Below are 23,659 nucleotides of genomic sequence, written 5' to 3'. Positions count from 1 at the left end.
TGGCCTTGAACTCATAGAGATCCTCTCTCCAGCTTCTGCCACCTGAGTGCTAGGATTAAAGGCATGCATGGTCACTAGCCTCAAGGTGTCGTGGGTGCCCGGATGCTGCTCTCCGATGCTAATTTTGCTTCCTCAGGAGGGGTTACCATGTGAATCTTGTATCCATTTTTCACTTGTCAAATAAAGGCTAGAGACTTTGATTGGACAGAGGAAGAAAATGGTGGGATGGGAGATCTAAAAGAAGAGAGGAAGAAAGGGAAGAGAAGAGAGGAAGAAGAAGAAAAGATGGTGCAGGACCATATGGCCAGGAGAAATTGCAAGTAGCAAGGGTATCTATCATAGCTGGGGGATAGGTCAATGTGGTGATAGAGCTGCCCAATCTAGGCTTATAGCTTATTAATATAATAACTGAAGTGTGTGTTTTTATATGGGTTTATCGGGTATGAAAAAACACAACAAAAGTTTACAATTTAAAAAAAATGTTTCTTAATCCCAGCACTTGGGAGGCAGAGGCAGGCGGATTTCTGAGTTCGAGGCCAGCCTGGTCTACAAAGTGAGTTCCAGGACAGCCAGGGCTATACAGAGAAACCCTGTCTCAAAAAACAAAAAAAACTAAATAAATAAATAATAAATAAATAAATAAAAATAAAAAAATGTTTCTGTGATCTATAAAATTGTCAAACACTAAAAAATTTATAATTTTGCTGAATAAATGCATAAATATTTGCATAATGCATTTTCACAAGTTTGGGTTTTGGTCATTTGTAAACAAGTTTACAACAGACCTTGTACCAAGGGAAAACAAAAAACCTAAGATTGCACAGAATGTCAGTGTCCTATCCTGTCAGTCTGTCCTCTAGCACATTATTCCAGGACTTTCATCTGCTCTGCCTTTCTCTGCTCTTCCTTTTGCATGTGAAATTACAACCACCCTTCCACTCTTCTTTCAGTAGTATGATTGCTCGCTGGGCATATCCTTTCAGTAGCTTTCTAAGACAGCAGGGAATTGAAATGATTTTTCTGAGAGCTGGCAGTTCCAAAATGCCCTTTATTCAGCCTTCTCGTTTGTGGGCATCACTGGGTTCTGAGCTAGAAACCATCTTCCTTCAGAATTCTGAAGGCATCCTCCTCCCGTTTGCTTGCTGATGATATCACTGTTGGAAGTTCTAATTCTTCTCTTATGTAAAAGTGGATGAATGAAAAGGCCCTTCCTCCCCAACTTGGCAACTGATAGCTCTCTTTACACAGCATCTGGCAAGGTGACACAGCAATTTCATTGGGAGTCTCCAAAATTCACAAGTGTTTTCTCTGGGGCTGTCCAATTTTGACAAAAAAAAACTTGTTCATAAAGTGTAAGTACATAATTAGCCGCTACTGTTCTGGAAGCTGATCAGTGGCAAGGGGCTGAGGACTTATCATTTAGGCTGCAGTCAGAGCCCTCATTTTTCAGACAAGCATTTCTCTTTTACTCCCATAGGGCAATGGGTCTGGAGCCAGCTGTTAACTTTTCTCAAAAATAAGACTTAAACTTTATTCAGGATAAGAAAAAAATCACCTGCCTGACCCAGAAGAAATAAAGAAACTTTCCAAAATTTCCTCTCACCAACACCCTCAGAAACAGTCTACTGTCTCTGCCTCCTGTCTTTGTAGAGAGACATGACATGGCTGGATTCTACACTGACTTGCTATTTTCTTTCTTTCTTTCCCATTTTTTGTTTTGTTTTGTTTGAGACAGGGTTTCTCTGTGTAGCTCTGGCTGTCCTGGAACTCACTCTGTAGACCAGGCTGGCCTCCAACTCAGAAATCCACCTGCCTCTGCCTCCCGAGTGCATGTGCCACCAGACTTACTATTTTCCTTTGCACCATCTATAATCTGAATAAAGCGTGTGTGATGGCTACTCTTGATTGTCAACTGAGCACACCTGTGATCCATATCTCGAGGCTGGAAGACACAGGTTTCTGACCAGGATCTTGACATGGATGACACACTTTTGATTCAGATCTCGAGGCATAGTGGCTATGAAAAGTTAAGTCCCAGGCAGGGTAGTACATGCCTTTAATCCCAGGAGACTGGGGCAAGCATATCTGAGTTCAAGGCCAGTCTGAGACAGAGCAAGTTCCAAATCCAGGGGTGATAGTACACACCTTCAATCTGGGCCATACCTTCTGCTGGAGGCCTACACATAAGAGATGGAAGGCGGCCCACTCCTCTTTACCTGCTTGCACTTACTCACCAGCACATCTGTTGGAGTCTTCTTCCACAGAAGCCCAGCTGAAACAGCCAGCCTTGTGGGACTGAGCAACTACTTGATCCTTAGACTTCCCATCCACAGCTGCCCATTGTTGGATTAGGTGGACTGTAATTTATTACAATAAATTCCCTTAATATGGAGAGACATTCCAGAAGTTATGTGACTCTAGAGAACCTTGACTATTATAGCATGGATTTCAGAATTCAATGAATACTTTATCAATACTGATTCATCAATTTTAATAAATATACAATACTGTAGTAAAGAAGTTGACAAATAAGGAAAAGTGAATTTAAGAAATATAGGAGCCGGGCGTGGTGGCGTATGCCTTTAATCCCAGCACTCGGGAGGCAGAGGCAGGCGGATTTCTGAGTTCGAGGCCGGCCTGGTCTACAAAGTGAGTTCCAGGACAGCCAGGGCTATACAGAGAAATCCTGTCTCGAAAAACAAAAAACAAACAAAAAAAAAAAAACCCAAAGAAATATAGGAACTATTAATGTCATAATTTTTCTCTAAGTTTAAAACTATTCAAAACTTAAGTTCATTTTTAATTAATTGTGTATATATTTATGTATATATGTATATATTGGTGTCTTGCCCCCATGTATATACATGCAGTAACCATGCCAGAAGTGCCCAGGTCAGAAGATGGGTGTCAGATTTCTGGGACTCAAGTTATAGATGGCTGTGGGCAACTATGTGGGTCCTGGGAACTGAACCCCTGTGGTAGAGCAGCCAGTGCTCTTAACCATTGAGCTAATTGAACTATCTATCAAGCTCCTACAGTCCATTCTTAAGTTAACAGAAAGCAATAGTAGGAATAATTTAATCTTACTTTTTCTTCTAATTTATGAGGCTACTCTGTAGGAATGTTTCATAGAATGGCTGAAAAAAAAAACAAAACACGGGGCTGGTGAGATGGCTCAGTGGGTAAGAGCACCTGACTGCTCTTCCGAAGGTCCAGAGTTCAAATCCCAGCAACCACATGGTGGCTCACAACCATCCGTAACAAGATCTGGCGCCCTCTTCTGGTGTGTATGAAGACAGCTACAGTGTACTTACATATAATAAATAAATCTTAGAAAAAAAAAAAAACACACTCTAGGGGAGCACTAACATTCTTTGATTCTTTTATTATATTTATTTTACATATGTGCCTGGTGCCCATGGATACCCATAACCATTAGACAGTTGTGAATCATTCATTGTACAGGTGCTAAGAATAAAACCCAGGTCCTCTTGAAGAGTAGCCACCTCTACAGTCCCATTCTGTGATTATATATATATATATATATATATATATATATATATATATTCTCTCTCTCTCTCTCTCTCTCTCTTTTGTGTGTGTGTGTGTGTGTGTGTGTGTGTGTGTGTTTCAAGACAGGGTTTCTCTGTGTAGCCTTGGTGTCCTGAACTGGCTCTGTAGACCAGGCTGGCCTCAAACTTAGAGATCCACCTATCTCTGTTCCCTGAGTGCTAGGATTAAAGGTGTGTGTCTCCAACATTCAGCTCCATTCTTTGATTCTTAACTCTGCAGTGTAAGCTTTTTCAGTATAAAAATCAACAGATAACTAAATTCACATTATATAAGTTGTTCTATTCAGATGTGTCTGTCTTCCTTCTTTGCCAATCTGTTACTTTTTCCATTGTGTATCTCTTTAGTCCTTTACCAAAGAACCTTGGACTTTTACAGTCAATAAAAATTATCATAATTCTTGAGGCTGTTGACATCAGGTGATATAGTAAAATACCTGGACACGTCAGAGGTAAAACACAGACAATAAAAGCTGGAAAAAAATGAGCCAGGAATGGTGACTTCAGCACTCTGGAGGCAGAGGCAGTTGGATCTTGAGTTCAAGACTGGAGAAATCTCAGAGAAAGTTCTGGAATAGCAAAGGCCACACAGACCACTCAGAAAAACCCTGCCACAGAAATGGGAAAAAAAGAAGCTAGAAAATGTTATGTTAGATTGGTATACAGAAACATATATAGGAGATGAAGAGATGACTCAGCAGTTAAGAGCACTTATTGGAGAGCATACAGGTTCAACTCCTACCTAGCATACACATGGTGGCTCACACCTATCTGTAATGTAACTCCAGGGGATCCAACATTCTGCTCTAACTTCCATGGCATACATGTGATACACATACATACATGCCAGCAACTTACACACACAAAATAAATATTCAAAAAAGTAAATAACAGTACCACCTAAAAATCCAAAAAACAGCAGCAGCTGCTGCCACTGCCTTCACATACAATTATTAAAATGGCTGCAAATTCACTTTTTTTTTCCTACCCAGACACAGGAAAATTTGCATTCGCTCCCCAGGACTTTAGGAAAGCTTGTAAGTCACTTGCTTATGACCAATGAATTATAGCAAGGCCTTTCCAGGCTGGGTCAGAGGAGAAAATGTGACTTTCACTTTGTTCCCTGGACAGTTCCTTGTTAGTGCCTCCTAGCTCCCTCCTCAGCAATGGAACTGCCCTGAAGCTACCTGGCAGTATGACTTGTCTGTGAACAGAGACCATATGGAAGCTTGGACATGACCTGTGGAGAAAAAAATGCCTGGGAACTCTTCAGCTATTCCAGTTCCAGCTGCCTTCTGAATAAACACATGACAGATGCTGAACCAAAAGTGCCCAATGTTCCTGATCCACAAAAGTCATGAGGTAATAAAATTATTGTGAGGAGGGCAAGTTTGAGTTACTTTTTATAAAGAAAAACCAAAAATCTTTTATACAACGAATATAATGTTTCCAAATATCATATAAATCATTCAAGGTTTTTGGTTTTTCTCCATTGTTCCAAATAATTGGGAGAAGAATTTGTTTGGCTAGCAATAGGGTTATTTTTCCAGATAAAAATTAGTTGTTATATAGTTAAGAAATTTGAAAAATCTGTTAGGGACAGGTTTTGTGTACTGTTTGTGAAGGGACCTGAACTCGGCACCCAGCACCCATGTCAGATGGTTCACAACTCGTAGCTCTAGAGAGATGCAATGCCTCAGGCCTCAAAAAGCACCTGCCCTGACATATATACACCCACACACAACACATACTTTAAAATGATTTTAATTAAATTAAAAAAACTATATTGGCAAAGAGGATAAATCAGAACAAAGTACAATGACTTATAAAAAGAAAAGATAGAAAAGCAAACAAAATTTTATTTTTAGAACACATTGAGTCTATTTTAAATGACTTGGCCAACAAGCGGGTACTGGTTACAAAGCTAGGCATTCTTATGAAATCAGAACAATTTTCAGTATTCTAAGCTGAACTAGCAGATACACTGGTAGTTCATTTTATCTTTTAATTACAAGCTTAATTAAAAAAAAAAAGACGTTGCAGCCTTTCAAAAACAAACCCTACTGAGGGGGGGGGGGGAGGGAAAGGAGGGGAGGGGAGGGGAGGGGAGGGGAGAGGAGGGGAGGGGGATATATATGTTCTGGTGCATCAACACAAATGGCCTACAGCCTCTACAGAAGGTTTGCACCATGGTTCTCCTAAAGGGGAGAGGGGATGAATGTTCTCACACTGGCCACTGAACAGCTAGATAATCCAGAGCCTAGCATTATAATCCTAAATATCGTTATCTATTATAGCCTTTAACGTAATCCCTGGGCCTTTCTTATATCAAAACAAGTCTGCCACTTATTGCCAGAGCATCAACTACGAAGCAGAGAAAAATTATTAAATTTACTCTCTTTGAAACTAATGTATCATTACATTACTCCTAAGAATGATTGACTTTTAAAAATGTTTTTTTCAGCCAGACATAGTCCCAGCATTCAGGAGGCAAGGCAGATGGATCTCTGTGAGTTCAAGGCCTGCCTGGTCTACAAAGTAAGTTCTAGCACAGCCAGGACTGTTACATGGAGATATCCTGTCTTATTAAAAAAATAAAAAATAAAAAGGTCTTTTTCTCTGCACATGCAATGGTGTGTGTGTACAGAATGTATGTGTATGTGTATGATGTGTGTGAACATGGGCAGGTGTATGCCTCAGTGTTCATATGAAGATCAAAAGACGAGTTAGTCCTTATCTTTCCTCCTCATTTTTAAAGTGCAATCTCTCTGTCTGTTGTTTGAAACAGGATTTCTCTGTGTAGCCTTGGCCATCTTAGAACTCACTTTGTAGACCAGGCTGGCTCGAACTCAGAAATCCGCCTGCCTCTGCCTCCCTGCCTGCCTCTGCCTACCGAGTGCTGGGACTGAAGGCCTGTGCCTCCACTGCCCAGCACTGTGGTATTTACTTGTTTCCTTGCTTTGTTTTATTTGTTGCTTTGCATTCGAGGCTAGCTGGTCCCCAAGATTCCAAGAGATTCTCTGGTCTCTGACTTCTATTTCCTAAAGGAATGCTGGGATCACAGATGTGTCAACTTCTCACATGGTCCAAGGGGCATGTAAAGGGTCTGTGCTGCTTACACTTTTACCCAAGACCTTTCTTTCCCATTCCCTGTCCCCATTTTTTACAAGTCTCACTGTTTTGCCTAGACTGGTTCTGAATTTAAGACCCTACAGCCTCAGTCTCCCAAGTAGCTGGGATTCAAGTGTACGTCAGCCTTTCCTAAGAGTTTTATGTACATGAGCGTTTTGCCTGCATTTATGTCTATGTACCACATGCATGTCTGGCACTCTTGAGGTCAGAAAGGATGTTAGGTTCCCTAAAACTGGAATTACAGATGATTCTGTTACACAGACGCTGGAAACTGAACCAGGTTAGCAAGCAGCCAGTGCTCATGAACCTGGAGCTCAGACCTTTTAAGTATACTTGTCACACACCCCTTCTAAACATTTTTACTCATTCAGTTAACAAAACTCTGTTACAGACGATATGCAAATTTTCTTAAGTGCTATTCCACAAATTTGTTTTCAGTAAATTTCAGCTAGATCTTTAAATTTGCAGAGTGGTATCAGAACTTTAACAACTGGATCAAGAAGACAGCTAGCATCCAAAGGCACTTGCCACCAAGCCTAAGGACCTAAATTCAATCCTCAGGACTTCCATGGTGAAAGGAGAAGACTGACTCCTGAAAGATATCCTCTGAACCACCACAATCATATGCATGCAATAAAGATGTTAACAGTCCTATCAATCAAGTCAAAAATTAGCAAAAGAACTCTTCAGTCCTATACCTTCATAGCTTAATGTCAAAATTACTGTGACATCATAGAGAGAAATCCTTGTTTCCAATGAAGTCCTAAAGAATATTTGCACCTTTTTTTCAATTCCACCCTTCTTTAATTCACTGATGAACTATGTATGTATCAAGTATTGTCAGATATAGCATTCTGAATGTATCAAATGCTTTATGACTTTTTCAGAAATTGAAAATATTTTTTATACTTCACAACATGATCAATTTAACTAATTATGTTTTCTTCTTTACAAACTTTCTAACTAGAAAGCCAGGTAGCACATGCTCTTAATCCCAGCACTCAGGAAGCAGAGGCAGGAAGATCTCCAGGTTTGAGGCCAGCTTGGTCTACATAATGAGTTCCATGACAGCCTGGGCTTCACAGAGAAACCCTGTCTTGAAAGTGGGGAAGGGGGCCAAAAAAATAACAGAAAGTTATTAGAGTCTGATCCTATAATGTCACACAAAATACAAGTAAAATTAATTCACGTTAGTAGTCCTAATTTAATGGAGTTTTGTCTGTTCTACAACATGAAGCATTTAAATTTATATTCATAAACTAAATTATATGTATAGTTTTACTGGAAACTGGAGTTGCCTTTCCCAGTGTCTAACTCTTTAATCCCATTTATTCCAAGTACACTCATTTTGACTTTGGTTTACAAGCCTTCAGTTTGACAGCTACCTACCCACATAGAAAGAGCTCCATCTACTGGTAGGAGAAAATCTACTAACAATTATCCTGCTAAATAAACACAGCAAGAAAATATAAAATGACTCCTAGTAACATACTGCTATCCACATACATCAGAGTATCACTGAACCCTCAGCAGAGAAGCAGCTTCTCACAGTAGATTAATACAGAGACCCACAACTGGACAATGTGCAAAAAGGAAAAGACTCGGGAGCACTCAGTCCTAAATGAAATCCATGTCTATTAAACACCTCATCTCAAGGCTCAGGGATGGAAAGACTATAAGATCCAGCAGTGGTGGATGACTCCAGAGAAACAACTGTGCATGCATGCATTCATAGAGACTGCAGCAGCATGCACAGGACCTGTATAAGTTCAAGACCAGCACAAACAAAAATCTAAGCACAGAGAAATGGAAGAGGACATAAAGTCCTACCCCTAACCAAGAAGCTACTTGCAATTGATAATCTGCTACGAAGGAGAAAATCAGTTTTTTTCCAGTGGAGTGAATACTAGGTACATGTACTGGCTGGTTTTGTGTGTCAACTTGACACAAACTGAAGTTATCACAGAGAAAGGAGCCTCCCTTGAGGAAATGCCTCCTTGAGATTTTCTCAATTAGTGATCAAGGGGAGAGGGCCTAGCCCATTGTTGTGGGTGGTGCCATTCCTGGGGCTGGTAGTCTTAGTTCTATAAGCAAGCAAATTTAGCAAGCCAGGAGAAGCAAGCCAGTAAGTAACATCCCTCCATGGCTTCTGCATCAGTTCCTGCTTCTTGACCTGCTTGAGTTCCAGTCTTGACTTCCTTTGGTGATAAACAGCAGTATGGAAGTGTAAGCCGAATAAACCCTTTCCTCCCCAACTTGTTTCTTGGTCATGATGTTTGTGCAGGAACAGAAACCCTGTTTCTGAAGACAGTATCAATCAGGGCATGCCTATGCTCAGGAATGGCTGGCCAACACTAAAGATGCCATGGTTTTTGTGTGCGTCTTTTGTGGTTGTTTTGTTTTGTCTTTTGAGGGGTTTTTGTTTGTTTTATGTTTGAGAGAAAAAACATGAAGTTGGGTAGGGAAGTGGAGAGATATACAAAGAGTTAGGAGGAAATATATTGTATGGAAAAGGTTTTAAAACCAATAAATAAACAACAAAATAATTTTTTTAAAAATCTTAAGAGGATCAATACATTTGAACATGACAATACTTTATTTCCCCTAAAAAACACAGTCGCTTCATATAACCCAGGCTGGCTAGAACTCACTATGTAGGCTGGCTTCAAACTTATGATCTTCCTGCCTCAACCTCAAAAATGCTCAGATATAGGAAGGTGTGTATCACTATACATACTCTTAAATATGATAAGAAAATAATTTTTAATTCAAAATTATGGACGTGGTATGTAGTTCATTTGGTAGGATGCTTCCTTAGTATTCATGATGCCCTAGGTTCAATCCCCAGCACTACCAAAACCTTGGTCAAAATGGCACACGCCTATAATTCCAACCCTCAGAAAGGCAGGAAGAACCCAAGGCCAAGGCCACTCTCAACTACATCAGTTCAACACCATCCTGGTTAATATGATTCTCAAAATCAGCCAAACAAAAACCAAAAAAACAAGTTATCTATACCAAGATGCTTACAGTAATTATCTGTGATAATAAAAATTTGGGGAAAAGAAGTTCAAATAGCAAAAAGAAACCTGACAATGGTTGCTATCAAATTCTCTTAACTGGTTCTCCTAAAATCAGTCCTTATAGCTCCAATTACAGTTCTAGCTTCCCTATTACCGCTAGGCTACTTTAAATGGCAAATATAAAAATGCTTCAAATATTTCAGTGGTTATCATCTTAAAACAATATCAGGGCTGGTGAGATGGCTCAGTGGGTAAGAGTACCCGACTGCTCTTCCAAAGGTCCGAAGTTCAAATCCCAGCAACCACATGGTGGCTCACAACCACCTGTAATGAGATCTGATGCCCTCTTCTGGTGTGTATGAAGACAGCTACAGTGTACTTACATATAATAAATAAATAAATCTTTAAAAAAATATATCAAACTTTTTGACAAACACAACAAGGTCCTAAATGGAGTGGTCTCTATCTCTTACCAACTCACACCCAATGCAGTAATCATACCAAATACCTGTGGGACTGTACAGAATTACATACAGGTCTCCAACTTTCATTCAGTCCAGTGTCCAAAGCTCCCAATTTATGCTGACACAGGGATCGTGTCCTCATGGAATTTACAGCATATCAGCAACTACCTTCTATGTATTAGATCCTATTCTAAACTACATTAAGGGTCTCTTAAGAGTCACAGACGAAACCAGTTCAGCTCAGAGAAAGTTCTGAGGATAATAGTAATCTTTGAGCCTAAAAAAAAAAAAAAAAAAGCTAGGATTACAAAGTGTAAGAGTAACTCCAAATGGTGGGTTTCTACATAACTCATACTGAGTTTCATCACACTCTAGTCAGGTAACTTGAGTTCTGAAACACACTTAGCCTCCTACTTCATACAGCTGTTATACAAACAAAAAGTGACTACGGATGGAAACTTGACAGTGTCTAATATTTTTGTTTATCTGTGTATGCACACAGATATACACAATATGCCAGGTCATAAGTGTGAAATCAGAGGATAACTTTTTTTTTTTTTTTTTTTTTTTTTTGGTTTTTTGAGACAGGGATTCTCTGTGCAGCCCTGGCTGTCCTGGAACTCACTTTGTAGACCAGGCTGGCCTCGAACTCAGAAATCCACCTGCCTCTGCCTCCCGAGTGCTGGGATTACAGGCGTGCGCCACCACGCCCAGCCAGAGGATAACTTTTAAGAAACAGTTCCTCACTTCTATCTTGTGAGGATCAGTGACTGAACTCAGGTCATCAAGCTTGGTGGCAAACTTCACTTGCTGAGCTATCTCATTAGCTCCAGTGTCCAATTAATACACCTCAATTATACAAAACATGTAATAATGCTGATTACAGCAAGGATTAGTGTCATACACCTGTAATCAAGAGGTAAAGCAAGAAGACTGCTAAGTCCAGGCCAGTCTGATCTACCACACTGTTAAAAGACTGTTTTATCTCACAAAGCCAAACAAAATTTTTGAAAATGTTGATTAAGGGGCTGGAGAGATGGCTCAGCCCCACACAAAATAAATATTTTAAAATGTTGATTATAACAGTATATTCTATAAAGGTTCAGCCTTGCCTGACAGTGGTAAAAAAAAAAAAAAAAAAAAAAAAAGGTTCAGCCTTTTTTAAAAAAATAAGGTCTCAATGTGTGGCCTGCAACTCACTATATAGACCAGGCACACCTCAAACTCACAAAGACCAGCCCGTCTGTGCCTCCCAAGAGCAGAGATTAATGGTATTCACCACCACACCCATCGATTTTTAGCAGTCTTAAATATAAAAATAACAGAGGACCAATGGAAAAAATACAGGAACAAAGATAAATAACCTATTATCATTTATCTAGGGACACATTACAGTAATACAATAACTTACATTCAAAATTATGATGAATCATAAATAGAGCTTTATACTCTGTTAGATATGATCTACTTTTTAAAAGTAAAATATATTAGGGCCAGGCATCTAGCTCAGTGTTAAGAGTGATTGCTTGGCATGCACAAGATGCTAGGCTCAATTCACACAAAATAAATAAAAGTAAAAATTTTGTGTGCCTTAAGTTTGATCTCCACTTTACCTTGAAATTTGAGTTTTGTCAGGAATGGTATCACACGCCTGTAATCCCAGGACTTGGAAAATGGAGGTAAAAATTTCAAAATGTCATTCTACACAGTGAATTTGAAACCAGTAAATTAAATAATCTGTCTATAAAAAAAGAAAAAAGAAAATTGAGTTATATGCTAAATATACGAAATTTTAACATGCTGAATAAGACGTTAGCATGTTGTCTTAGTCGGGATTATTACTGCTATGATAACCAAAAGCAAGTTGGGAAGGATGGATTTATTTGGCTTACACTTCCACACAATAGTCCATCAGTAAAAGAAGTCAAGACAAACTCAAACATGGCAGGAATCTGGAGAAAGGAGCTGATTGGGGGTAGGGGGTATTTGGGTTTGATGCTTACTAGCCTGCTTTTCATAGCCTGCTCAGCCAGCTTATAGAATCCAGGACCAGCTCAGGGATGGCACCACCCACAACAGGCTGGGCCCTCCCCATCAATCACTAAGAAAATGCCCTACAGGTTTGCCTACAGCTGATCTCATGGAGGCGTTTTCTCAATTGAGGTTCCCTCCTCTCTGATAACTCTAGTTTGAGTCAAGTTAACATAAAACTAGCAAGCACACGTTACTATAAAAATAGATCAATATGAAAAAGGCAGAAGCTATGGTTTAAAACCCATACCTCAAGAAAACCAAACTACTGCCTATCTGAAGAAACCTAGAATGCAACAAGAGAGCACTTGAAAGATGGGGGCTATGCCATTTTAGTTTCCTCATCAGAAGCCAGTGAAATGAATTAGTTATATTCAATAGCAAAGCCCTCAAGAAGTCACTACAGTCACTGGCATTATTCATGCTTGGAATCCTAAAAGATGCAACGAAGCTTAAAATTTTCAAGTCTTGAGTTAAATAAAGCACTCAGTAAAATTATATCTACAATACAAGTATATTTAAAGTGAGGTTTTAAAATTAATTTTCCTTACATATAGGACAACTTAACTTCTCTACTGCTAAGGATTTTTAAAATTAATGAGAAACAGCACACAAAAACACTACATTTACAAGAAGGTCTAAAATAAAAGTTCTGGATAAGTAATCTGTTATTTTAGAAACTACACTAAACTGCATTTTCCAGAATTTGATTTTCAAAAACAATAAGGGTATAAAAATTTATCTAATTTTTTTTTACTATAACCAAATATATAGAATATTTTCAACTAAAATCCTTTCTTAATGTTGTAGAAAGCCTATATTATATATCACACTATAAATTACCGTCTATAACCAAGCCATTCCCACTCTAAACACACAAACTAAAATTAATAGCGCTCCCAGATAGCCCATTTTAATGACCAAATGTTACTGTGTCATAAAGGCTAACAGAAGTAACTTGATAGCACACACCATATATTCACCATATATTCACTAATGGGTTAAAGAATCTCAATTTGAAAATAAATCCGTCTCAACTTCTTCAACAGTATCACAATTTACTAATGGGTGGATTTTAGTCATAGTCTATGGAACAACATATCCATAGTGAGCAGAGATCTCAAGGGGGAGGAGGGCTGAGACAGGGACAGGCAGAGACTGGCTATGAAAAGAATTGTTAACACCTTTCAGCAATGGGCGATTCTCCATTAAGGATATAATTAACTGCAGTTCATAAAGTACTGTGGAATCAAAGGTATTCCATAAATGTAAATTTTTAAATGGCTTTAACTTAAAGTAAAAAACAGTAATCTTAAAACATCTTATAGCCCAAGTGTATTATAAACCAAATAAAAGTTCACTGTGGGATTTCTTTTAAGTTTTTTCCTCGATTAGGGAGTCCAGATCCAAATGAACTGTTAAACACTTAATCTAAAGGTATGCCAAACATTTCTTAAGGTCTTAACAAAGAATCAACTTTTTTTTAAAAAACAAAAAGAGTCCTAGGTTAAATATTTTATTTGGCTTCTCAAGATGGACTGAGAAGTTGGGCACCAGCTCCAGACTAAGTCCTGGACACACATCAAACACAGCCCTGTCATTTATCCAGCCAGTCAAAACAATCTTTTCCATCTAACCCTTTTATGTTTGTGTCCTAAAAAGCTGCTAATTGAATCCAGCTCTTAAGATCTATTTGTTAAAATTTATACTATTTAATTTGTAAATGACGGAACAAAAAAATGAAAAAAATGTAAGTTAACGCTCCCTGCAAAACAGAGGAGATTCCATCCTATGTAATCAAAGAGACAATGGTTTTAGTGTTTGTCAGACTTTGCGAAAACTATTCACAGGCAAATTCCCGGTAGTTAAGAAACTGAGAGTGGTTCAAACTGTTTTTACAATTAAGAGGAGAGGACAGATATTTAAAATTCTTCAGAAAAAGCTAAGTGTACAAAATCACTCTATAAATTTAGTCTAATGTATTTTCTTGCTCAGAAACTTAGTGTGATCTTTTTCCTCTCAAACTTCACTGAGGGGAAGTTTCCGTAGTGTGGTGGTTATAATGTTTACCTCACAAATGTCACTCATAAATCTTTATAAACTATCATATGCAGGAAAAAAATGACAGATAAATATAAGAGCTACTCAATCACACGAACTAACCCTCAGAACACTGAGATGGCGAAGGGGTGAGGGTATTTTCTCTCAAGCCTGATAATCTGAGTTTGACTGGGAATACTCATAAGATAGAAAAGGAGATCTCACCTTGTCCTGTCCACCACACACGTTCCATGGCCATCACACACACAGTACATAAATGTACTCTCGGTTCATTTTCAGTACATCTTAGTTCGTTTGAACTACTGTGTTTCTTAAAACTACTGGGAATTTGCCTGTGAATAGTTTTCGCAAAGTCTGACAAATACTAAAACCTCAGAACTCATTTTTTAATAATTTATTTTAATTTTATGTGCATTGGTGTGTGTGTGACTGGAGTTACAGACAGTTGTGAACTGGAATTTGGGTGCTGGGAATTGAATCTGGGTCCTTTGGAAGAACAGAGGGTGCTCTTCACTAAGCCATCTCTCCAGCCCACCTCAGAACTTATTTTATCCAAAGAAAACCCAAACCACTCTTTTCTCTCCCATATATATATATATTCCAGAAGGAAATAAATAACATCCATTTCTGATGGCTTTTGCACACCTACACTCTCACAATTTCTTTCTATAATTATTGACACAGGCGTGCCTAATGAGAACATTAATATATAAACTGGAGCACCAAGGATCCTTTATAATTGTATTCCGCTGACTCCCCCCCCCACAAATGAACACAATAAAGATGCAAATCAAAGCACCCCCCCAACCTAATGTTAATAATACCTTGTAATTTTCCCTAGGGAAAAAAAAAGGCTTCCAGGTCAATACTATGTATGTTTTTTAATTACTGGAGATAGAGGTGGTATGTGTACCTAAGTGCAGGTGCTTGTGGGAGGCCTGATGCATCAGATCCCCGGGAGCTAGAGTTACAGGTGGTAGTGAGCCGAGGAACTGGGTGGGGGTGTTGCGACTAGAACTCAGGTCCTCTTAGAGAACAGGATACATTTAACTACTGTGCCATCTCTTCAGCCTCAAAAGTAAAGTATTTTACTCTGTAGCCAACATACATTCCAACTAAATTCTCAAATACCAAATTCACTTCAAGTTACCTAGAAAGTACAGCCGATGGACTGCCGGTTAACACACAAACATTCAACTACAAAGTTCAGCCACAGAAATCTCAAAGTTTAGTGTGGGCAAACATAATTACAGCTTATCCTTGGCTGGCGCAAATGCATATGAACCAACTACAAAATGCCTGTCTTCTTCGCCACACATGTGAATATAAATGTGGACAATTTACTTGCCGTGAATGACGTGACTAGCTAGCAGAGGGACAATAGTTTCAATTACACGCTTTAAACCAAACGCAATTTTTCCTTAAAAGGAGGGAGACATTGACCACGAAAGAATATCAGAAGTGGCATCGTAAGCAAATTATACCTGTAATACGTTAACAACTCCCTGCAGCTGGGAACATAAACAGTCTTTCCCAAACCCCTCTGAGCATTCCTTTCCATTTAGAAAGGGGGGTGAGAAGTGTGGAGAGAACTAGTGAAAGTTAGCTTAAAAAGTTCGTATGAGTCCAGACTGAGAAACACATTGCAAAGCAAGGGATTGATTCTAAACCGGGTCTGGAGTTAAGACATGAGCCACTCGTTCTGCGGCCTACAAGGAACAACCCCAAACATGCTACCCTACAATCAGACAACTTCCAAAACACAGAGTGTACAATGAGCCAGGAGTCGTGGGATCAGGCAGACACGCCGGAAAAGCCAACCACAGTCTCGGTCCCTCCCTCCCAGAGACGTGCGTTTAAGGTGTGTGGCACTGGCCACAGAGGTTGGCAGCACTGGAGAGTAAAGGTTTCACAGCCGGGCATAGGTAGGTGTCCAAGTTAACAACCCGGGAACACACGCACTCTCCCGTTAAGCACTCACTCCATGTTTAAGGAGTGTTTATTGCGCGCAGTCAGCAACTGGGTTCAGTAATCCCTTTCCCGACCCCACCTGGGCAGTAGCCCAGGAGCTGCTCCTGTGACCCCAGGAAACGAGACTTCGGGACCTCAAATCCGCCCTCCACGGGAGACCCACGGGCCACACACTGGGCGTTCTGAAGAATTTCCCAACCCCAGCTAAGTGCTTCTCCAATGACTCCCTAAACTAGGCCTTCCCACGCCCGGATTCCGGTCCAACGCCACCACCGACCGCGACCCCGGCCCTCTGCCTGCCCACAGGCGCCACAGCCGCCCGCCTAGCTCACCTGTCAGGCGCAGCTTGACGGGCCCGTTCCTCCGGCCTCCGGGGTTAGACATGTCCCCAGCGGCGGGGGAGGTGGCGGTGGCGGCGGCGGCGGCTGCGCTCGCGGCCGGCGGGCCGGCGGGCGGGCGGGCTGGGCTGGGCTGGGCCGACGGCGAGGCGGAGAGGAGTCACCACAGCGGCCGGGGCCGGGGTCCGAACAGCCCGCGCCGCGGCCGCCAGGGCCGGAGGGTCCCGGATGTGCCGAGCGCCGTCGCCATGAGCCGCGGAGGGAGCGGGACGCAGAGCTCCCCCCTCCTCCCACTTCTGCTTCCTCGGCCCGGGCCGCACAACAAAGCGGCAGCCGCGGCCGGCCGCGCCGCCTCCGCCCCGCGCCCCCGCCGCCTCTTGTCCTCGCGGTCCGCCTCGGTCTCCCCTTCTCGGTGCCGCGAGGCCTGGGAGCCGACGGTGCGAAGTCTGCTGAGGCGGGCGGGTGCTCGGCCGCTTCCTCCTCCGCCCGCCCTCTTGTCTGAGGGAACCCGGTCCTGGGGCCGCTGCCGCCGCCGCCGCCGCCACTCGTCGGCTCCTGGGGGCGGGGAGGAGACGGGGGCGGGGCCGGCGGGCGGGGCGGGGTTGTGGTGGGCGGGGCTGGTGAGGGGGCGGGCTTGTGGGCGAGGTCTCCTGCGCCTGGGGCGCCAGAGGAAGGCAGGGCTTCGCGCGGGCTGCGGGCAGCGCGTGCGCCACGGCCGGGACCCGGCTCCGAGCTCCACCGCCTGGAGGCGCCGGCTCGGTGGCACCAGAGGGGCCTGCTGACCAGCTAGCTCACTGAAAGATCGCCTGTGTCCCTACAGGGCAGAATGCCCGAGTAATACTCCCACTGCGCGCTCTGAGAGGCTGGCGAGTAAAGTTAGACCCGAGTCCGAAGAATTAATTCGCCAAGATGCTATTCCCACATCGAACGCTCCAGCAAATTCCCAGGAGTGCTTAGCTCTGAGTATTGTAATTGCCACCTCCACTGGCTCACCTGGTGCTCCATATCCGGTTACCTACCTGCTCGACTCTTCCCCCAACCCTGCGCAGGACAAGCATGGGGAGATAATACAAACGCGGCCAAAGACTGTGAACAAGATAGGTGGATACAATGTGGAAAGCTCACGCAGTACTGTATTTTGCTATCCCTGGAGGAAAAAAGAAAATGAATAGGACTGTAAATCTGACGCGGTGACTTACACTAATAAGAACTTATTCTGGACAAATAAATGATACAGGTTGTTTTGGGATTTTGTTTTGCAAGGTTGGGGTGAGAGTGCAGCCTAATAGTGAATTGTATTACATCAACTGCAACACATTTTTATGCCATCTAAATGGCAACTGTGGTAGCCATGTCACATGTCAGACTTTATATGTAATGTGGGGTTTAAATGGAGAATACAAGTTTTATGTGCACACAAGAATAATAATGCAAACTAAGGATAAGAGTGTGGATTTGTGCCAGGCAGTGGTGGCGCATGCCTTGGGAGGCAGAGGCAGGCAGATTTCTGAGTTCGAGGCCAGCCTGGTCTACAAAGTGAGTTCCAGGACAGCCAGTGCTACACAGAGAAACCCTGTCTCAAAAAAAAAAAAAAAGAGTGTGGATTTGTATCCATGTTGGCTTTGCTTTAAGGCTGTTATAACATTAATGCCGTTTAAACTGTTCATTGAAGCCTAATACATTTTAATCCTAAAACATTGCAAATGGTGACTTACTATCTATCAGTTAAGACACTTCATTCTCCAGGTGAAATCCGAAAGCGTTTCATCGGTCTAAAAACACTCCTACGGATTAAAGTGATCCCAAAATCATAAGTTCTAGCAGTAAGACTTAGAATACAAGGGACAGCTCTAGAAATTCAATCAAGAAATACTAAGTGCTTATTATTCACAAAGCAATGAACAGGGCCCTTAAACACTTCTTTGTGCAATGTAAGATCTGAAGGCTCAGGAAATAATTCCCACAAAAGTTACTGTGGCGATAGAACAATTGCTACATCACTGTTTCAAAGCTAGGCTGCGACAATAAACTGAGCAGGCTGATGTATACACTCTTCCTTCCCCTGGTTCTTATGGCCCACACTTTGTTCCCAACCACCCACTAGCATAATTTGTAGCTTTGTATTGGGAAATGGAAGTTAAGATTTCAGAAAATGGTCGGAAGCCTAGCAGGGGGTGGGAGGGTGGAAGACTATGTGAATTTTAAGCAATACCTTCTCATATGTGGCGGCTCAGGGAAATGGGCATAGGTTCAGACAATTCCGTTTAGTCTTTCCCTAAGAATCATGCTTTTAAACCATTCCGTCAGGGCTGAGAGATGGTTTGGTGGTTGAGAGTATTTGTTGCTCTTGCAGATAATCTGGGTTCGTCCCAGCACCCACAAGCTAGCTCACAACCATCTATAACCCCAGTTCCAGGGGATATGATGCTCTTTTCTAACTTCCATGGGCACCAAGCATGCATGTGATACACACAGATACATTCAGGAGAAGCACTCATACACACAAATACGTCTTTTAAAAAGCTCAAAATATAAATAATAAGCAAAACCATTCAATATGTTGATAACCTCTGTGTAATGTTAGAAGTCAAATCCAGTGTCTTACACATGATAGGCAAGCATACTACCACTGAGCAACATCTGAAGTCCCTATAATAACACTGTATTTGTTATTTTAGCTTTTATTTTACAGACAGGGACTCACGGTGTAAGCCTTGCTGGCCTGTAACTTACTATGTAGACCAGACTGGCTGGAAATGGACAGAGATCCCTCCAAATCTACCACCACGCCCATTATTATACTGGTAGCAATCTTTTTAAAGCTGGGTACGTGGATGTTTGTTTTATTGTTGTTTTCCTTGACACATTAAATCTTTAATATTGACTTTAATTAATAAATAAAATAAAGATTTTAGAAGACAAAAAAATAATAAAATCAAAAGGACTAATGTTAATAGGAAAGCCACTTCCAATAAATCTCTTGACAAAAAAACCTCACCAGTGTAGGCCCAAAACAGAACTCTCTGAGCCAGAAACCTTCAAGTAAAAAAGAGTTTGTACACACATTCCCCCTCGGCTATTTCGTTAGTACACATTATATAGAAACTATGCAGTGGACTATCATCTGATACCTAGAAATTGGTAAGGAAAAAGATGGAAAGTAGGGATATTAATTATATGTGTTCAGATGTAAAAACTTTCAGAAAAAGAAAACAGTGTTGAACAGAAAGAAATGGCCATTCTCTCCACAGCAAAATAGTCCTATGAGAATTCATTCATCCAGCTAATGGTTTCTTAACTCCTTCTATGTAGTGGACACAATAATAGGCTTGGACTGAGATTTTAAAAAAATAATAATAATATTTAAAGATCAGTCTAGTGGCAGAAAACTATTAGAATAAGGGGAAAAAGAAGTCTGGAGATAAGGCTCAGTGGCTAGAGTGGTTCTCTCAAATTCTCAAATATACAAAGACCTGGGTTCAACCCTCAGCTTGCAAAAAGCCAATATAGCACATACGTATAATACAGGACATCATTGATTATATAGTGAATTCAAGGTCAACCTGGGCTACATAAGATTAATAATAATAGGGGGCTGGAGAGATGGCTCAGTGGTTAAGAGCACCGACTGCTCTTCCAGAAGTCCTGAGTTCAGTTCCCAGCAACCACATGGTGGCTCACAGCCATCTGTTATGGGATCTGATGCCCTCTTCTAGTGTGTCTGAAGCCAGCTACAGTGTACTTACATATAATAAATAAATCTTTAAAAAACGATTATTAATAATAATAATACAAGAAGGAGGGGAGAGAGGCAGAGAGGACTTGTTAACTTTGATTGCCAAAGCCCTTCCCTGGTCCACTGAATCAGAATTTCCTGCAGTCAAGGTGAAGGCGGTTTGTAAAAGCTCTATGAGCACTCGGATCCAAACCAGCAAGGTTAGAAGCCACCAGCCCGCTGGCTCTGGAACTTGAGTGTGCATCAGGGTTACCCGGAGAACTTGCTAAACACTGGTGGCTGCATCCCACACCTGGGGGTGGGGCCGATGGGGGTCCGTCTAGAGTGGAACTCTGGTATTAACTCTTATTCATTTGTCCATTGTCACTGTGTATGGGGGCAGCAGAAGTGTATGTGTGAGAGAAATGATAACTTAGTACAATTGGTTCTCTTTGCACATCAAGCTGAATTCATCTGACTTGCAAGGCAAATGCTTTTACCTCCTGAGCCTCTTTCCAGGGGCCCCATTTTCTCCTCCCTTCCCCCACCCCTACCCTGCCCCCTTGCTAGAGAAGGAACCTAGGGCCCTATGCCTACTAGGCAGGCACTCTACTGCTGGATTTATCCAGCCCCCTGCTTTGGAATTTCATTGTGATAGACTTTACTCTGTAGTTGACTCTGCTAGGAACTTGCTAGCAGCCCAGGCAGACCTCAAACTCACAGCAATCCTCCTGCTCCAGACTTCAGATTGCTGGGTCACTTGGCCCAGGTAACACAGTTGCCCAGGTGATACAGGTCTGCTCAACAGAGCACTGTGCTGTGAGAGCACCCGTCCCATCTAAATTACACTGCTAAGAGACTCTTGAGTCTCATTAGATTCAATTTCAGCATCAGATGTACCCCATGCTTCATCTCAGCAACAATTTAGACGTAGTTTTGAGTGCAAACAAAGGAAAAATATCAATCGTTAAGCAAATCATCCTTTGCTTTCTCCCTGAAGTCAGAACCCACTTCCAGGGCAAATTGTATCAGCACACACGTTTGACACGTGTGGGAATTGCAGAAAGCTTTTCAAAGCCATTTTGTCCCCTTGTGACTTCTAATTTGCTCTCGGTAGGATTGTACTGTGAACCTTTTATAGAATCAGTGTCTTAAGCATTTGTCTCAAGTATACTAACACCACCAACTTTATGTCGATAAAATCAATCTTTGGTCAGAGGCTAAAGCACCTAGCACACCAGTGTGAGGACCAGAATTTTAATTAATTCCCAGAACCCAGAACATAAAAGCCAAGAGGGTATGTATGGTGCTCACCCAGCATCCCAGTGCGCAGGTGTCAGAGACAAAGGATCCATCCCTAGGGCAAGCTGGCTAGCTAGACTACCCAAATCTACAAGCTCTGGGTTCATCAAGAAACCCTGCCTCAAAAAGATACCCAACATCCATTTCTAGCTTCCATAAGCACATGTATGCACACACATGTACTATCACATATATCCACATGTACGCACACCACAAATACACACATGCAAAAAAAAAAAAAAAAAAACTTTTCCCAGAAGTGTCACTTAACAGAACATTCCAATAAAGATGTGGTGACTTGCTGGGAGAGGTGAGCAGCAGATTATAGCTCTTGTGTCCAAGCTCTAGGACCAGAGTTTGAACCCTGGGCCCCAAACGACAGAAAGAAGAACAGAAAGTTTCCTCTGGCATGCACAAACCCACACATATATACACCCACACAAATGAATAAATGGAAGTTTTAAAGATGAAGATATGGCCTTTAATCCCAGCACTCGGGAGGCAGAGGCAGGTGGATTTCTGAGTTCAAGGCCAGCCTGGTCTACAAAGTGAGTTCCAGGACAGCCAGGGCTATACAGAGAAACCCTGTCTCAGAAAACCAAAAAAAAAAAAAAAAAAAAAAAAAAAAAGATGAAGATATGATAACAGCATGTGCTAAAGAGCATTTTTAACCAAAAGATTCGTTGGATGTTTTTCTAATCACTTAGCATGGTATCCTTTCTAATGATATCCTAGACCAGTGGGGAAATCTAAACACAGTTATAAGAACATTTAAAATTCTTTGTTTAAAACATGTTTCTGTTTTCCTAGGCTCACATTGAATTTAATATGACTTTGCAAGAAAATGCTTACCATCTGGATTTGGTGTTTCTTCTGTTCCTTCCAGCCTTTAATATATTTTTACGGGCTGGTGAGATGGCTCAGTGGGTAAGAGCACCCGATTGCTCTTCCGAAGGTCCGGAGTTCAAATCCCAGCAACCACATGGTGGCTCACAACCATCTGGAACGAGATCTGACTCCCTCTTCTGGAGTGTCTGAAGACATCTACACTGTACTTACATATAATAAATAAATAAATAAAAACGTTTAATATATTTTTACATGGAGGTATTGTCTCCACCACTAAAACAAAACAAAAACCAAAAAACACCAAGTCTGAGGTAAGGTTGTGTGAATAACGGCGCTCCTGCAGAGCTATTTTTATAGTGTGAATTTCTAATTTCATACAGCACCTGTGCCATAAAAGCAGGCATCAGGGAGTCAGCGTTAGAAGCTTTAAAAATTAGCTCTCTTCATTTTTAAAATTTTATGGATTCAACTTAACATTAGGTTGTAACTGGACAGGATAGTACCGGCCTAATATTCCAGCTATGAGACTAAAGTAGAGAATGACCTCAATTTCAAGGCCAACCTGGGCTATTAGTGAATCCCAGGCTAGTCTAACTCCTTCCAGTTTGCTCTGTGCTGGTAAAACAGCCCCCAGGAAGTTATCGTGTCAATGTGAGCCTCCCTCTCCCATCATTGTACACTGAGCTCTGCTTCAGCCTTTGGGATCATAGGAGTACTCATGGCTAGTCCTGTTGCAACAGGGTCTATGGTTAAGCCACATTCTGAACTCTTTTATGGCCTCTTCTTCCAGCAGATCTGGTCTCCAAGATGGAAACTGAAGTCCCATCTCCTAAATGTCTCTCCAGATCTGTGTATCCCCACCCCAACCCCACCCCACCCTCATCCCCTGCCAATCATTTGTTTCTTACCTCTAACTTGATATACTCATTGACAGTCCTTAAACAATCCCTCTGAGAAAACCGACCCCGCTGATGGCTGGAGGATAGTGCCTTGGGCTCCACTCCAGAGATCCTAATTCAGCCACTGGGTTCAACGCCATGAATTTGCTTTTTTTTTTTTTTTAGTGCTACTGGAGCAGAGAACACACTGTGAGAATCGTCCCAGGTAGCCATGTTTACAGCAAGTGAGTGTGGCATCAGCTGCTTTGGAAGTGGCATATAAGAAGCCAGTCTGGTTTTCTGCCCTTGGAATGTGAGATGGGGAC

General features: G+C 41.6%; 1 protein-coding gene across 1 annotated transcript in view; it reads right to left on the bottom strand.

The window, feature by feature from the left end:
• The window catches only part of Smurf2 (SMAD specific E3 ubiquitin protein ligase 2), a 104,443-nt gene extending 87,607 nt beyond the window's left edge, over positions 1-16,836 (bottom strand). The window contains exon 1 of the mRNA XM_021175694.3: positions 16,584-16,836. Within this exon, the coding sequence (XP_021031353.1) occupies positions 16,584-16,635 (52 nt within the window). The 5' untranslated portion in view covers positions 16,636-16,836. The remainder of the gene's footprint in view (positions 1-16,583) is intronic.
• Positions 16,837-23,659: the final 6,823 nt, after the last annotated feature.

Source organism: Mus caroli, unplaced genomic scaffold, assembly GCF_978045245.1.
Source record: "Mus caroli unplaced genomic scaffold, Mus_caroli_1 scaffold_13, whole genome shotgun sequence".
In the NCBI taxonomy this organism is placed as follows: Eukaryota; Metazoa; Chordata; class Mammalia; order Rodentia; family Muridae; genus Mus; species Mus caroli.
The sequence above is the reverse complement of the archived record's forward strand: the minus strand, read 5'-3'. Positions and strand labels throughout refer to the sequence as shown.